The following is a 17,933-nucleotide window of genomic DNA, read 5'->3' on the forward strand; positions in this document are numbered from 1 at the left end:
AGATTACAGACTGATCATCAACACATTCGCTCGTTACCAGCAGGTCTGCATTCTCCCATTGGAGCGGTTAATCATTTGCAACAACGTGCTTACCCGCCCCCCCCGTTGTGTAAATCTGCCCCTTTATGTCAAGTCTGAGCCAGGATTAAACTGGTATCTGGTTAATACTGGGCCAGGACTCGATCAAACGAGTGCTGGACCAGGCTCAGGCTATGAGCATCAAGCTTTGGGTTACGCTGGTCAGACTTCAGCTCAAGCTTTTCAAGTCAGTACTGGCTCACTAAACTAGAATCAAGAGTGTGGACGCAATGGAGTATTTCCACTCCACACATAAAAGTAAATACATTTCTTCATTTTTCTTTCACACTCTTTATTTTCTCCAAATATCTTCCTTCCATGTTAGCATCCCCATCATGTCCCACAGGCAGTTATTTTCACCTCCAACCTTTGCTGCCTCTAATTTCTCCTTCTCCCCCACTGCAGGTTTTAATGAAGGTGATTAACACACATTCACACCCTGAGGCAGTTTGAGCGAGGCTTGTTTGTGTGTTTAATATTAAAATCACAGCAGCAAAGTAACACTCACAGGTAAATTAGGTGCGTACGTGTGGTTGTGTTTTAATGCAGCTGTGCGTATTAATGCAGCTGTGCGTGTAAGCATGCGTTTATGTTGTTGCTGCTCACTCGTCTCGACACTAATAAATGTTAACGATCCGTGTAGACAGAATTTTCATTTCAATTTCAACCTTAATTATTAAAAGGTGTTAATGGCTGTGTGCAGGTAAAGTACAGTATGGTCCAACTTTTTCAAAGCCTGAACTAATATTGATGTATAAGCGCCAACCAGAATGAACCAAACAGACCTGACCTTATTATAAGTTTTTTATTGTTTCCTAAAAGAGACATACACACACACACACACACACACACACACACACACACACACACACAAAATAAAGCAAAGCTGCCCACCAGCACATAGGCACTGATAACTAATGTCAATGTTTCTTTCCTTTGCTTTTCATTCCTCTTCGCTCAACCCTCCTGCTTGTCTTTGCATCTTCACATCTTTTTTCTAATTTACCAGGAGCTACCCAGAAGCCAAAGCAGAGGTGTTTGTGAAGGATATCAGCCTTTTATTTATTTATTTATTTTTTTTAAACACCTCTCTGCCAGCCAGCTGGACATACTTCCTTATTTCCTGTGACTCAACATCCAATCCCAAAATGCATTTGGAGTTTAAAGGCCCTCACAATGATGGGTAAGGCAATTTACCCATTAAGCTGGATCCACCGAGTTGAAACCAAAAGTAACTTTAGTATTACGCAACTCATCACGTCCAAACTCAACTCGCCTCTCTGCCTCCCTCTCTTCTCTATTTCTGTTCATTTAATCAGACGAAAGGTTGAAAGTTGGATCGATAACCATGACTACTGCTACCGGGAGAGGACAGAGAAGGAGCAAGAAGAGGTGACGGGGCGAGGTAGGAGGAAGGAAAATAGGACAATTGTCAGGAGGATGATGATGAGACACAAGATGAAACGATAAAATGGAGAAATGACCAAAAAAAAAAAAAAAAAGAGATGGAGAAGTGTATGGACTGCTGAGCTGGACTGTCAAGAGGCGTGTTTCTGTGTGAGAGCATCAGGCAGCATGTATCGATCGCAGACAGACATAGAAAGTTTATAGAAAATGTAATTTGCATTGACCACACTGTAGAATGCTTACAAACACGCACGCACACACGCACACCCACACACACACACACACACACACACACACACACTCTGTTGCATACATCTGTGGGCAAACTCGGGCCCAAAAGTGTCTGGAAACCAAAACCAATTTCACAATTTAGCCTTGATACACCTCCACAACAGATTTGGTGTCCACTTTTAGCTTTATTGTTTGATATTTAGGGTATTTAACTAAAGTACTGTATAAACCATTTACAAACAGCCAATAGGCTTTAATAACATCTCTGATGCTCAATTTCAGTTGTGAATTCTACCCTCGAGGATGTGAAATACCTGGTATTGAAGAGTACGAACCAACACATTTGGTTGTTCTGACTTGTTGCTGTTTAATGAAGGATTGAAAACAGGGTCAAATACCATGAGAAGGAAGATTGGGAATGTGCTTTGTTTGTCACAAAAACTGTTTTAACCCTTATTGACACAAATGCTAACTCAACAGGCATGAGGCTGTCAGGTTTGAAATGAAAATGAATCTCTTACCAGAATTTAAAATAACTAAAGGCACCACAGGTTGAGAAATTCCAGCTAAGATCACAGGGCACTAAATTCACAGAACAAGGAAACAGCAGGGCAAACAAGCAGGCCATACCAATCACGGTCTATAAAAACGCTTACGTTCCGTGCAGCAGAGATATACAACAAGGAAAATTTCCTGAAATATTACTTTGTGCCACTGGATGGGATGTGAGTAACCGTAGCGTCTAATCTGTCCCGGAGCCAACAGAAGAATAGGAAGCAGTAACTGGCGCTGACAGCAGCAAATGAACAAACAAAACCAGAGCATACAGTTGAGTAAGAATGAAAATCATAGTCATTACGACAATAACGGAAGCCTTTGGTGAGCAATCATTACCTGCACCACCACCCCCTCCAACAAAGAAACCGCATACAGCAGCAAAGTTCCAAAATGACAGAAAATGAGCCAAAGCAAGAGTAAATGTTGGTGTTGCTTTTATGTGTTGAAGGCAGCTATTGGACAGTAAAGGACTGAAATCTGATGCAGAACACAGAGATGCAGAGAGTACAGAGCTGGCATTAAAATTGTGAATGAAGTTTATGTTGCAGGTATAATTTTCCTCAGCTGATACAGTGATGTCGGCTTGCTGTGTCTATCAATGTGGGGCTGATCTTCCTCTGGTTGGTATGTGTGGATGAAGGAAGAGGAACAGCGGCAGGTTAGCAGACACATCTCTAAAGGTAGAACCCATACTTAAAAAGGGATGCCTCCATGTTTGTATTTAAAGCTTAGGGAATGGGAATGGAGACATACACACAGTCAAACTAACTAACATTCAAAGGCTTGCACAACAAAGAGAAATTCAAAAACTTCAAACTAATTGAAGTAAGGCTGGAGTACAGAGCACAGAAAACCAAAAAAGATAAGACCTGTAAACCATGACACCTAGACCTCTACAAGTCCAACATTGGTTTGGACCCAGGTTGTTAGATTCTTAAAAAGTCATTCAAGTTTTACACTTCAAGCATCCATCCATCCATTTCCTCCAATCGCCTAATCCTATTGGAGGGTCGCGAGGGGGCAGGAGCCTATCCTAGCCGTCTTCAGGCAAGAGGCGGGTTACACCCTGGATGGGCCGGCGGTTCCTCACAGGGCCGCAATGAGACACTCACACTCACTCCTAGGGTTAAATTTAGAGTCACCAATTAAACTAACATGCATGTTTTTCAACGGTGGGAGGAAGCTGGAGTACCCACGCATACACGGGGAGTTCAACACACTGAAAAGATGAGATCCTCTGAAGATAAGATGAACCTTTACATCATTTAGAGCTGAACATCGGGAAATTTCAGAAGTAAAAATGAGCAGCACTAAAGTACAATGAATGCAGACTATGACTATATATTATATGGGTACAAATGTGTGCGCAAAACCTAGGATACACATCATACACACACACACACACAGTCCCAGCATTATATGATTTGTTCCAAAAGCCTGACGAACATTGGTGTAACACAGCTGTAGCACTAAATGCGTGACACTGTGACCTCCATCATACATCATGTACACACTAACACAAGCAGTAAAACAGCATGGACATACACAGAGCACAGCTGACAAAGCACTGAGCTATGAGGTTATTCAGAGTGGCAAACACACTGTTAAAAACAATGAAAGAGTCGGCGTTGAAAGGACAATGAGAAACCGAGGGTGGCTGTAGAAATCAGGAGAGAGGAAAACTATTAGAAAAGAGACACTAATTTGAGAGTGGGATATGTAAGTGAAAGTACAAGAGATTAAAAGAAGAAGGAATAAAGTGTGAGAAACAGTAAGGTGAAGGAAGTGACGGAAGAGGGAAGAAAAAAAAAAGAAAAAAAGAAGAGGTTGTGAAAGGCTTATGTAAGTGTACCGACAGTGTTCGTCGGCCGTCTCCTGGGACTGCCACATGTCTATGTGCGCACAAACAGACAAATTAGAAGGATAAAACACACACACACACACAGAAGCATGCAAACAGACATCTGTATGATCTCATGTACATGCAAATACATATACATACACACAGAGCCTGTCTGAGGAGGCAAATGCGGCATCTGTTCATCAGAAAGTCAAGTGTGCAAATATTCTTTGGGGACGTAATAATCACCAACCACCCTGCAAACTATTTTCTGGATTCCTTGCAAATGTAGATTTTACACAGGTTTTCTTTCACCTGCCTTAAAACCGCATTTCTTGGTGTGAGAGAAATAAACGACCTCTGCCTGGTACACATGGAAAGACATAAAAACACGAGGGCTGCTTTGTTTCTAAGAGGTTGTTAAACTGTATGATTTAAATGACTGAAATACTTGAATGAATGACATATTCTTCAGTAATTATTTTCATTAAAAAAAACAAAAACAAAAAAAACAACAATTACAGTCAACTGCCATGAGTCTAATTCCACAGTTTTATTTGCTGCTGCTTCAACAGCACTGTTGGATTAGAATGCACACGTTCACTGGCAACTTGTAAAAATATAGGATTCACCATCATAAGAACAGGGGTGCAAATCAGACTTTCCTTAGGACCTCTCAAGAGTAAAATTAAGAAAAAGTTGTCAACATATTGGTGAATGTGGACCACTCAGTCTTGAGTTAAGTTCTACCATGTCTCTATAATAGAATATATCAAATATAATATCATTTTTCCAGGATGGCGCTGCACTCGTGGCAGCTTGCTGCAACAGCTACGGACAGATATAGTGTTTCTTTGCATCTTCTTGAGATTTCCTAATGGGACGTTTTCGCACGCTGGTTTGGATGGTGTGTCGCTAGAATAATTTCTGCTGTCAATTTTTTTGTCTTATGATGTGTAACCATGGCAATGGGAAAGCTGTTAGCATGTGGAAGCAGCTGATTGAGCCTTTCTATGCCCAAGTAAAGCTTGGAATAAGACCTCAAATCCAGACGAGTGAAAGAGGAGATGTTAAGGATGCAAAGCAGGAACTAAACAGAAAGAAAGGGGGAGGAAGTTTGAACCATTTCTTCCCACGATCATCATGGAAAATGTGAGATCTCTGGCAGATAAAATAGATGAGCTTGGAGCCCTGATGAGGATGCACAGTAATATCAAACGGGCAATATCATTCTTTTACTTAGACATTGCTGCGGGAATCTCTAACATCTATTTGCATCAACTGACACTTTTTATTGAGAAATGACCAGAAAAATTACTTTCGTCTGAATATACTGCACTTGGTTCTGGGTTTTTAACCACAATGCTTTCTGACAACTCATTTGTCTCTTTAACATAAGGTATCAACAACAAATTAAATGTTGTCAACCATCCCTTGTGTAAATAATGCTGTCAGCATTACTTTGAATTATTTTTACTTCTTCTAAGACATTAAGAATAATGTTAAATGAATGCTCCTTGTACACAGTGGGCAAAAATGCTAAAAATAACGTATTTCTTTTTTAAAAACACAATAAGTAAGTAGTATATTGCATAATATTTCCAAAGATAAAGAACATTAAGTAACCTAACTCCCAAAGTCTGTTTCTGGCAAAGATGAGCCTCAATGGCCCATTTTCAATAACAGCTTTCTTACTTTTCATGATTTCATATTCATTTCATCAGCTTCCCCACCTCCCCCTCTCTTCTACTCTCGCCTCTCCCCCCTTTCAGATTGTCTTATTAACTGCTGACAGCTCTTTCTTCCTCCCTCCGACCCTCTCAGCTGCTCTCTCTCATCACACTCGCTTCTGCTTTTCCACTGAATCTCTCAATATCCAAACATTTCTTATTTTAGAGCTGCGAGTTGCTTCTGCAATCTTCAGAATTCCACAGAATTTCAAGAATACTTTTCGTCTTCTAACACCTACTCTGAAAGAGCTGCAGTCAGGTATACCTCCCAGCAAGGTGTTCGGCACGGGTGGACAGCAGGACGGCAGACTGTTCTTCAGGTTTTTCCAAGTTTCTGGGAACTTTTTTGCACTGAAGCATGAGATTGAATTAGCAAATTACTGTCCTGTGAAACTTTTCACTGTAAATTAAAGGCATTCTATAAGATGACCTCTTGCTAGCAAAGTACTGTAATTGTAACTGTTCATAAGTGGAAGTGAATTTAAAAGTTATTGTATTCCTGTAAATTGAAAACACCGATTAGAGGTTTGACAGCAGTTTACTCTACGTTTATTACGGTAATACAATCAGACAAATCAGTGTTTTTCATTACAGCTACTCAGGAACGACACCTTCCATTGCTCCACCAAGCCTTCGCCTTCCCTTCTTCCTTCACTTTTGCCTACCAGGTTTGAGACAACGTGACCTCCGAAATATCCACTTGTTTCCCCACTCTAACCTGAGCTAAAAGTGCCCAATTGGTTGTCTTTTTTTTTTAAATCAAATTTTCACCTTTTTAAATCTTTTGGCACAGAAAAACACTTCATGTCTTGCCATTCATCCCTTTCAAATATCAATCCAAGCTCATTCATCTTTCGCAGCGTCGCCACACCATCAAGCTTGAAAAAGTCCTGCACTTCTCTTGCTCTCTGTGTTTGCCAATGTCTCTGTCTGCTACTTCATTCTCTGAAAATGTTCTTTGCAAAAAGCTATCATTAGAGAGTGAATAAACACTAACTCTGATGCGTACGACCGAAATGTAATTTATAACGCCATGGTCGGTAGTTTTCTTTCAGCTTTAAGTACTGAAAGGATTAATGGATTATAGTAGAATAGGAATACTTAATCATAATGTTGTGCCGAAATTTGATGCCTCTTTTTCTTCTTCTTTTAAATGTTTCAGCTCAAATGATTGTTATCCAACTGTGATGAAGGGGAAACTAAACAATCTTGCAGTCCGTTGCAGAGCCCCTTCACACATGTAGTTCAGCTAATCGGTGACTTATCCTAAAAATTATGGCACCACAAAAACTGTGTTCACATTGCACACAGCTCTTCATATGTTGCATCTGGTCTTCGAAGAACAGTGACAAGGATTTAGTGTCTTGTAGCAGAAAAGTTGCACATTGCAACCAATTTAATTCACTCTTCCTCATCCTAAAAATACAAAAACGCAACTGTAGAAACACGGCAGTGCAAAATGTTGAACTGCGAGCATCCTTCATGGATCTGACGAGCTCAATCTCAAGCAACAGCAACAAAATAATTCTTATTTCATGACGCTACACAAATGAAAACATATGTTGCATTTCTGCCAACAAATCCCTTAAAATGTTGCAGTAGAACACGAGTAGAACACACGGCTACCATAGCAGCATATACACAGCTAGCATGTTAACCAACACTGGAAACGTTTGTGAACTTCTGGTGGTGTTTTTTGTAGGGAGAGCCAAAGGGCAAAAAATTGGCAAATTCTCCAGTGATGCTTTAAAGTTTAAACAGTTACCTTATGTGTGCTTATAACATTCAGAATGCGAGTATGAAAACACATGCAAAGTTAACATGTGACCACAGCATATGAAAACAAAGTTCAATGTAACCTCCAGAATATTCAGTGTATTCTTGTAGTGAGAGTAACTGCTAACATGTAACATGCTAACAATATTGCTGCATTAGTTGTGAGTTTTCACGTTAAGCTACAAACTGACAGTAGATAAAGATGATGTATAGCTTGTTGTCATGACTACATCAACATGTTCCTCCACAGATTATTTATGTTATTTGATGTTTTTGTCTGTATTTTAAGGGAAAAATACTTGTGTGAAATTACAATGACACATCTAAAAAAAACAAACAAAAAAAACTGTTATATTTCCTATTCAGCACCTAGGAAGCAAAAACGTCTACCAACCACTCTGTCTGGGGCTCAGTGTGTCTATCTTTCCACATCAGAACTTTACCTTTGTCACCTCTTGTACTCAAGAGAGCAAAAAAAAATTCACTTTCTGCTCTTATGTCTCCTTCAGTCCATCTAAGTATCATCCCCGTCACCCCTAGTTTCCTCCCTTTGCTCTGTCTTTTCAGTCCGGCTTTCATCTGTCTGGCAGGAACCCTCTGTTGCAGAGAGCTGAACACAGCAGGGAACAGACATGCAAATGGAAAGGGAGAGACATAAATCGTCTCGGGGGTTTTTCTAACTCTATCCCATCAAATCTCCATCTCCTTCTCACTTATGCGCTCGCTTGATCCATCTCGCAGACTATTTTTCGTTTTCTGTCCCATTAAATCTGTCTTTCATGTTTGCTCACTCTGCATCCCCCTCACACTTGTTCCAGGTCATTATCTCACTCAGTAAAATTATTTCCTTCCTTCCACTGTTCATCCTCCCTTTCCTCCCCCCTGCCCTCAGCCCTCACACCAGCCCTCTTCCTGTTTCTCTCACACACTTTCTGATTCTGCTGCGTACGTCTTCAAATGTTATCGCTGTGCTCTGACAAGCCCCATGAGAGGAGTAGCCGAGTCACTTCATCTCTAAGACACAATGAAACATACTAAGAGTGTGTGTAAGCCTGTTGTAAAAGATGAAACTCGGGCAGATGGTTCTCATGTCCATTATGCTGAAAAAAACGGATTGATTCCCATTTTCGATAGAATGAATCGTTCATGCACCAAAACTTAATACTCATACTTACATATAAATAATATCTACTGTGTATCAGAATCTGTGTTTAAAATGGATCATTTGATAAATAATCCAATCAGAATAAAAATTATTTATGCAAATTTCAGCCTGTTTTGATCTGGCTCAATCAGTATGAATTTCCTAATCGGATTTGGAGTGGCGGTTTAAACCTTTTGATAATCATGATAACAGGATAATAACCATGTATAAGATTTCTTCCCGATTGGAATACATGTGTTCTTTCTTCCTGTAATCAAGCCACGTGTGCAGGTGTGGTGACAAAGAATTTCCAAAGGGGTTAAAACATGGCCAAAGCAAAGCGGAATCTGGCGAACACTTTGACTAGAGGAACACAAGACTCAGAGGATTGTTGAACTTGACATAAAATTTTACAAAAAAATGTATTTGTGATCAGTAAATTTAAAAAGGGCAACTCTTGAAGTTCCATCCACAGCCTCCTGGTCTGCTGGGAGGGGCACAGAGTGTAAAGAACTGTCAAGGTTCACATTCACTCTCTGATTCTTTGTAGGCTCAGTCACTGTTGGGTTAAGACTAAAATACAACCTCAGGCTGGCAACAACACATGACATATTACACGGGGTCATTTTTTATTTTACACAAATGAAGCCAAAATGCAGAAAGTCCACCTTTACTGCTTCCATAGAAAATTAGGCGGGTAAGCAGGAGGCGGGGTCTCCATATCATATAGAAAGACATCAGTAATAATCTTAGAGAAGAAACTGCTGCAGCCCATCATCTCGGTTTACAAGCTCCAGCAGAGACCTCATATCTATGAAAGTAAGAGTTAAACCATCCATCTCCCTTGTCTCAGGTAAGATGGCAAACAGTTACCCTGACCAAGCACTGGGGGTGCATCAGAGTTGGAGCTAGAGCTAACTGAAAACTAAATATATAAAATATATGAATTTCACAAAGACAGACTTGTCCAGTTTCAATGGCTTGGATAAAATAAAATGTCTGATGGGATGCATGGCATCCATTTTAAAGAATATAACCAACGCATGGGCAGTTGGAGTGAAAAACTGAAAGAGACCATATTGAGATAGATGCATAGATTCTTATAATACAGCCAAAAGAGCTGAAAGCTCACAGATAAAGACCATCACTTCTGTTTTTGAATATCAGTCTGAGAAAATAAATATTCAAGCAAAGAAAACCTCTTTCAACAGCAGTGTGAAGAGCACATTCTTTGGTTCATTAAGGTGTAACACAAACAAGAGGTCCAGTGTTGAGTTGAATTTGGGCTGCCACAAACAGAGCAGTTTCAGGAAAGAGAACGCCTCCTCCGAGCAGGCATTAACGCCAGCCATTTAGACAGTTGCGGTGGAAGAAAATCCAAATGAAACGAGCCTACGTATTACTAAAACTCTACAGCCATCCTGCTCACTATGTGTTTAAATATAGCAATCATGCAAGCTATGAGCGGACAAGCTATGGCCTGATGGTGAAGGTTCACATTCATAAGCAACATACAGAAGCACACACGCTGCCCACAGTTTTTAACACTATTGTCTGACACAAACTCAACAATGCAGCTGTCAGAAAAACAGAATGCAAACCTTTCAGACGAAGAAAAAAAAACAGAGTTTCAACTGGATGCTTCTTTTGGCGGTACATAAGTGGGGCTTCATAGATTTAGTAAAAAAAGAAGAAGAAGAATCATCCTCCCAAAGTGCAGCGCTGAGGTGCCTATCCCTACCTCTTTTTGGTGGTATTTGATGGCGAGTTTGAGCTTGGCCAGGTCGTGGCACTGTCTGAGGTCCAGTTCCTCGCTCTGGTCGTTGTCTCTGTGGTTCAAGATGGTCTCGAGCTCCCTCGAACTCCTGGCCTGATCCAGAAGGTCTTTGGCAAACCGTTTGCACTGCTGAGACAGCTCCTCATACTCTTGACGAAACTCATTCTCCACCTGAATTGAGGGACACATTGCGAAGATGTGTGAGTCTTAAAAAAACCTTTGAAGCATTTATCATGAGTCTATAAGTTTGCCTTTTGTGGTCTGATACCATCTGCATCTACAATGTATCGTGTTGCTATAAAAAAGGTCTCAGTTGACATAAATACTTCTGAAGCCTAAAATGTAGAGACTGCATTAGAAGAGATGCATGTCTGCTCTTGTTATCTACACGAAAGCTTTGCCTGCAAGGATTACTCGAGGGATTACGGAGCCTTTTCTCAGTGCAGTGATGTTACTTATGGCAAAAGAAGAAAAAAGAAACTCAAAAGAGGGCTAAACCCTAGCGGGGTAATAAAGGTTAACAAAAGGCTTGAGGCAAAAGAGAACCATATAGATGATTTTGGTTGCTGCTGCTTCCAGGTTTTAAGAGCCTGTCAAGTTCAGGCTGCAACAACACCCGAGCAGATTTAAGGTAGGAGAGTTGGTGCCAAGGCAGACCAGCTTTTTATTGCAACGCATAAAGTAAGTGTCTCATTTATATGGATGAAATAAAATCTGGCAAATATAATGAGGCCACTCATGGCCTCATTGGGTTACTGCGTTGCTGTGCTGGTAGAGCCCAGTTTCCACAATGCTGCGGAGAAAACCTTTTTTTTCCCGAAACACTCACTCCATCCATGTACCCATACCTTGCTGAGTTCTTTGAGTTCCCAGCCCAGTCTGAAGGCGGTGAGGATGGGGTCTTCACTGGACAGTGCGATGAGGGAGGGCGAGGCCAGCGCCTTGTAGATATTGAGACGAGACCGTGAATGTCGAAGGCTGTCGACCTGCAGAGGGAGGCGCAGAGAGATAAAAAAAAAGGACTCTTTAAGAGCGTCCATTTCCAGCTTTTACCCTGAGCTGTCGTGCTTTACGTGTTCTAGATGACTTTCCAGCATGTCAGTCAGTCTCGGGGATCCATCCATCCATCCATCATCTTCCGCTGGTCCGGGGATCGGGTCGCGGGGGCAGCAGCTTGAGCAAAGAGACCCAGACGTCCCTGTCCCCGGCCACTTCCTCCAGCTCTTCTGGGGGGACCCCGAGGCGTTCCCAGGCCAGCCGAGAAACATAGTCTCTCCAACGTGTCCTGGGTCTTCCCCGGGGCCTCCTCCCAGTGGGACGGGCCCGGAACACCTCACCGGGGAGGCGTCCAGGAGGCATTCTCACCAGATGCCCGAGCCACCTCATCTGACTCCTCTCGATGCGGAGGAGCAGCTGTTCTACTCCGAGCCCCTCCCGGATGACCGAGCTTCTCACCCTATCTCTAAGGGAGAGCCCAGACACCCTGCGGAGGAAACTCATTTCGGCCGCTTGTATTCGCGATCTCGTTCTTTCGGTCACTACCCACAGCTCGTGACCATAGGTGAGGATAGGAACATAGATTGACCGGTAAATCGAGAGCTTCGCCTTCTGGCTCAGCTCCTTCACCACGACGGGCCAGTGCAGAGCCCGCATCACTGCAGACGCCGCACCGATCCGTCTGTCAATCTCCTGCTCCATTCGTCCCTCACTCGTGAACAAGACCCCGAGATACTTGAACTCCTCCACTTGGGGAAGGATCTCATTCCCGACCCGGAGAGAGCATTCCACCCTTTTCCGGCCGAAGACCATGGTCTCGGATTTGGAGGTGCTGATTCTCATCCCAGCCGCTTCACACTCGGCTGCAAACCGCTCCAGTGAGAGCTGAAGGTCACGGCCTGAGGACGCCAACAGAACCAAATCGTCCGCAAAAAGCAGAGACCCGATTCTGAGGTCGCCAAACCGGACCCCCTCAACGCCCTGGCTGCGCCTAGAAATTCTGTCCATAAAAATTATGAACAGAATCGGTGACAAAGGGCAGCCCTGACGGAGTCCAACCCTCACAGGAAACATGTCCGACTTACTGCCGGCAATGCGGACCAAACTCTGACACCGGTCATACAGAGACCGAACAGCCCATATCAAGGAGTCCGGCACTCCATACTCCCGGAGCACCCCCCACAAGAGTCCCCGAGGGACACGGTCGAACGCCTTCTCCAAGTCCACAAAACACATGTAGACCGGTTGGGTGAACTCCCATGCTCCCTCCAGGATCCTGCGGAGGGTATAGAGCTGGTCCACTGTTCCACGGCCAGGACGAAAACCACACTGCACCTCCTGAATCCGAGATTCGACTATCCGTCGGATCCTCCTCTCCAGTACCCCCGAAAAGACCTTACCAGGGAGGCTGAGGAGTGTGATCCCCCTATAGTTGGAACACACCCTCCGGTCCCCCTTTTTAAAGAGGGGGACCACCACCCCAATCTGCCAGTCCAGAGGCACTGCCCCCGATGTCCACGCGATGCTGGAGAGGCGTGTCAACCAAGACAGCCCCACAACATCCAGAGCCTTGAGGAACTCAGGACGGACCTCATCCACCCCCGGGGCCTTGCCACCGAGGAGTTTTTTTGACCACCTCGGCGACCTCAGCCCCAGAGATGGGAGGTCCCACGTCCGAGCTCCCCAACTCTGCTTCCTCATCGGAAGGCGTGTCGGTAGGATTGAGGAGGCCCTCGAAGTATTCCCCCCACCGACTCACGACGTCCCTAGTAGAAGTCAGCAGAGCCCCGCCCTCACCATACACGGTGTTGACGGTGCACCGCTTTCCCCCCCTGAGCCGCCGGATGGTGGACCAGAATCTCCTCGAGGCCGTCCGGAAGTCGTTCTCCATGGCCTCCCCGAACTCCTCCCAAGCCCGAGTTTTTGCCTCAGCAACCGCCGAGGCCGCGTTCCGCTTGGCCTGTCGGTACCCATCAGCTGCTTCCAGAGTCCCACTGGCCAAAAAGGCCCGATAGGACTCCTTCTTCAGCTTGACGGCTTCCCTCACCACTGGTGTCCACCAGCGGGTTCGGGGATTGCCGCCACGACAGGCACCGACCACCTTACGGCCACAGCTCCGGTCGGCCGCCTCAACAATGGAAGCACGGAACATGGCCCATTCGGGCTCAATGTCCCCCACCTCCCCCGTGACATGGTTGAAGCTCTGCCGGAGGTGGGAGTTGAAACTCCTCCTTACAGGGGATTCCGCCAGCCGTTCCCAACAGACCCTCACAATACGTTTGGGCCTGCCAGGTCTAACCGGCTTCCTCCCCCACCAGCGGAGCCAACTCACCACCAGGTGGTGATCAGTAGACAGCTCCGCCCCTCTCTTCACCCGAGTGTCCAGGACATACGGCCGCAAGTCCGACGATACAACCACAAAGTCGATCATCGAGCTGCGGCCTAGGGTGTCCTGGTGCCAAGTGCACATATGGACACCCTTATGCCTGAACATGGTGTTCGTTATGGACAGTCCGTGACGAGCACAGAAGTCCAACAACAAAACACCACTCTGATTCAGATCGGGGGGGCCGTTCCTCCCAATCACGCCCCTCCAGGTCTCACTGTCATTGCCCACGTGAGCATTGAAGTCCCCCAGCAGGACGAGGGAGTCTCCCGGAGGAGCACTCTCCAGTGCCTCCTCCAGGGACTCCAAAAAGGGTGGGTACTCTGAACTGCCGTTCGGTGCATAGGCACAAACAACAGTCAGGACCCGTCCCCCCACCCTAAGGCGGAGGGAGGCTACCCTCTCGTCTACCGGGGTGAACCCCAATGTACAGGCGCACAGCCGGGGGGCAATAAGTATGCCCACACCTGCTCTACGCCTCTCACCGCGGGCAACTCCAGAGTGGAAGAGAGTCCAACCCCTCTCGAGGAGGCTGGTTCCGGAGCCCAAGCCATGCGTCGAGGTGAGTCCGACTATATCTAGCCGGAACCGCTCAGCCTCGCGCACCAGCTCAGGCTCCTTCCCCAGCAGAGAGGTGACGTTCCACGTCCCAAGAGCCAGCTTCAGTAGCCGAGGATCAGACCGCCAAGGTCCCCGCCTTCGGCTGCCGCCCAGCTCACACTGCACCCGAACCCCCATGGCCCCTCCCACGGGTGGTGAGCCTGTCGGAAGGGGGATCCGTGTCATTTCTTCGGGCTGTGCCCGACCGAGCCCCACGGGCACAGACCCGGCCACCAGGCGCTCGCCGGCGGGCCCCACCCCTGGGCCTGGCTCCAGGGGGAGGCCCCGGTGACCCGCGTCCGGGCAAGGGAACACGGTGTCCAAACATAGTGTTCATCATAGGGGTCTCCGGGATAATTTACAAAAACAAGTATTTCTTTATTCCTCGATTTGAGGCTCTTGTAGACAGTGGAATACTTTATTATTAGCCAAAATAGACAACCAAAATATTGATGCTTCTAAATGACCAATGCTAAAATACACGTTTCCATAATTTTGGATTCAGTGTCGCCTTATGATGAACAGAATCTTTGTGCTGGAACAATTAACAACATAAGTTCTCCAACCGTACCACACGGTGCACCCGTTTACATCTCACCGGGATACAGGTATTCCAAACCTTGATTGTAAGGAGTATAACTTGCATCAGTGCAAAATATTCCTGTATCTTTTGAATATCTATGAATTTCCTTTACTTTTATGGAAGTATGTAAGAAAAAGACAACTGAATAAGTTCTGTGCTTCATAATAAATTTAAAAAAAAAAGTGGGGTATAAGGATAGAAACTTTCTGAAAAATTCACAAAGTGCGAATGTATTTATAGAATAATGAAATATCCATTTCCTCCTAATTAAAACCCATAAAGGTTATTCAAACCATTAACTGCTGGAATAATAATCACTTGCCTCTGAGCTGGAAACACACTCAACACAATCACATCGAATTTGGTGTGGTCTTGGGATGGTGACCTACGCAGAGAGACGAGATGAAACAATAAATCCCAGCTAACGTGTAATCCTGTAAAAAATCCATGTAAAAATCCCACGTAATCTGTGCAGTGGTGTCATTACCTTTCTCTGGACGAGCAGCTTGATGATCTCATAGTTGTTGGTGTGAGCAGCGAGCATGATGGGAGTTATATCTGGCGTGAACTCTGAAAACTGGCTGTCCATCATCAGTGAAGGAACCTGAGGTGAAACAAAGTGCAAAACTATTCAATGTGCTATTATTCAGTTATCCCAACCTCAATCGTAAACTGAGAGTTAAACAAAAGTTTAAAAAGCCTTCGATTTCAGCTCCACATGTGACGTGAGGAACAACTCAAAGGGAAAGATAAATTGGACAATTCATTTTAATTGCATTAAAACTCATTAAATAAATGCGATGTACCCATTAAAAGAGCTTTTCTGCACAGTCTCTCAAAAACGCATTAAGTCCCTCATTGAGGCAACACACGGAAAATTGCCGTTGTTTGAGAGAAACAGCAAGTGGAAGTGGATTTATCTATAAAGTGAAAACCAAAGAAAGCTGATGCATCAATGAACATATATAAAAAAAACTTTATATTGGTGACCTGTTACAAACAAAAACTGTAAGGAGTGGATAAGTAGCTTTGTTACAAGTAGTAACATCTATTCAGTCATGAAATAATTTTTTTAATTAGAAAGATAGAATTTAACAAATTATACCACAATAACAATTATACCCTTGTATTTGAGAGGAGAAATCATTTATGTTTCAATAGGAGGCTCATCAGGCCGGGGATGTTTTGGAACCAGTCTTTTCATACAGTCAGTGATTAAAAGATCTACTAAAAGCCTGCTAATGACCCCATTTAAAAGTTATCAGTACAACTTAATTTTAGTTCTCAGTCAATTCAATTTCAGTAATTTCATAAAGAAGTGTGACTGCAGTGTTTCAATAAAAAAAACAACAACAAACAAAACAAAACTAAACTAAACAAATATATGGGGAAAAACTATATGGAAAAATATATGGGGAAAAACTAGACAATACGGCTGTGCTCACGCTGGAGGAGCCCTTTGTGTTTTCCACATTAATCAAGTCTTTCTAACACCCCCGTGGCATTATCTCTGAAGGTCAGGGATTTTCTCTTTAAAACCGAAATTTCTTCAGCGTCAAGAAGATTAGACCTGCTGTTTTTTCGGTTTATCTGAGCACGGGGAACAGTCCAGCGTGAAGGTTAACTGTTTCTCAACATAAACAGGAACAACAAACTGGATCCTACAAGTCCCAATTATTGCTGAAAACTGAGGTGTGCATTTTTTTGCTATTTCGGAACTAAAATTGGGGAGATGGTCTTCAAGCTTCAAACCTTTCCTTGGTCATACATGTGTAAAACAACAGCGTATCGTTTGGAGGTTCTGCACTAATTCAGAATACGCTAAGCAACATATGCAACCTTACATGTTCAATATGCACCCACACACGTCAAGGAAAACATCCTCTGCTGAAGCTGAAAGAATTGTCAGGAGGCATCTGACACTTTAATGCCAGGGTTGTGTTTTTTCCTGAGTTGGCAATGACTTCAGACATGGTTTTAAGCAGAGAAAAAGAGGGATTTTTCCATTATATGTCCCTTTCAAATAGGGACTCCTATTCTTTCATAGGTTTGAATGCCAAATATAAAGCTACAATCAACACACAGCTAGCTTAACAAAGCAAAAAAAGACTCAAAACAAAGGGCAAACGGATAGCTTGTACAGCACCAAGCTCACTAAGATGTGACACTGACTTTATTCAAAAAAGAAGGAGGACATGTTATGGCTTCATAAGAGTTCATATCACTGTGTTATTGTGCCACACACTATTGGTCCTGAGCATTTATTGTGTGGGAGTTTTGCTGGTTGCCTGGCAACCTCACATATCAACAATAACAACCAGACTGCAAGCCAGGTGATGGCTCCTAGAAGAATGCTTTGGTGGCAGAGATCACATCCTCTATTAAATTAATAACGGGGACAGTCAAAACACCTTTAAGAGCTGGCAGCCTCGTGTAATCCAAGTCAACAATTACCTGCCGCTTTAAAGATTTATATGTGAAGTTCTGTTTTTTGTCCCCCTACATGCCAACGTCCCGAACACTTTCACGCACAATACAGCAGTAAACCTCCGGTTAGCATTTATAAGCCGTTTAACATTTAATAAATACAACTTTTCTGATTACAATTTCTTCTCCGCCCTTCAATACAGTTATATTACCGTCGTACTATGTCACAGATATTGTATTTATACAGCAAGCTCAAACAGCAGAACCCAAAATTATTTATACCCACGCCTGACTGGAAATTAGATAAACTTGAGAAAAGACAGCAAAGCACTAGATCAGAAATCGAAATGACAAGCTGTTATTAATGCAAACAAGCTTTCTGAACGTCTCCACTGGGATT

At 43.8% G+C, this 17,933-nt stretch overlaps 1 protein-coding gene across 1 annotated transcript in view; it reads right to left on the reverse strand.

Annotated features, from left to right (window-relative positions):
* The window catches only part of trpc5a (transient receptor potential cation channel, subfamily C, member 5a), a 122,906-nt gene that overhangs the window by 62,184 nt on the left and 42,789 nt on the right, over positions 1 to 17,933 (reverse strand). Inside the window, exons 5-8 of the mRNA XM_075450889.1 lie at positions 15,594 to 15,710; positions 15,429 to 15,491; positions 11,390 to 11,527; positions 10,506 to 10,712 (exon numbers count right to left, since the gene is read on the reverse strand). Coding sequence (XP_075307004.1) covers positions 10,506 to 10,712; positions 11,390 to 11,527; positions 15,429 to 15,491; positions 15,594 to 15,710 — 525 coding nt within the window. The remainder of the gene's footprint in view (positions 1 to 10,505; positions 10,713 to 11,389; positions 11,528 to 15,428; positions 15,492 to 15,593; positions 15,711 to 17,933) is intronic.

Source organism: Odontesthes bonariensis, chromosome 19, assembly GCF_027942865.1.
Source record: "Odontesthes bonariensis isolate fOdoBon6 chromosome 19, fOdoBon6.hap1, whole genome shotgun sequence".
Lineage (NCBI taxonomy): Eukaryota > Metazoa > Chordata > Actinopteri > Atheriniformes > Atherinopsidae > Odontesthes > Odontesthes bonariensis.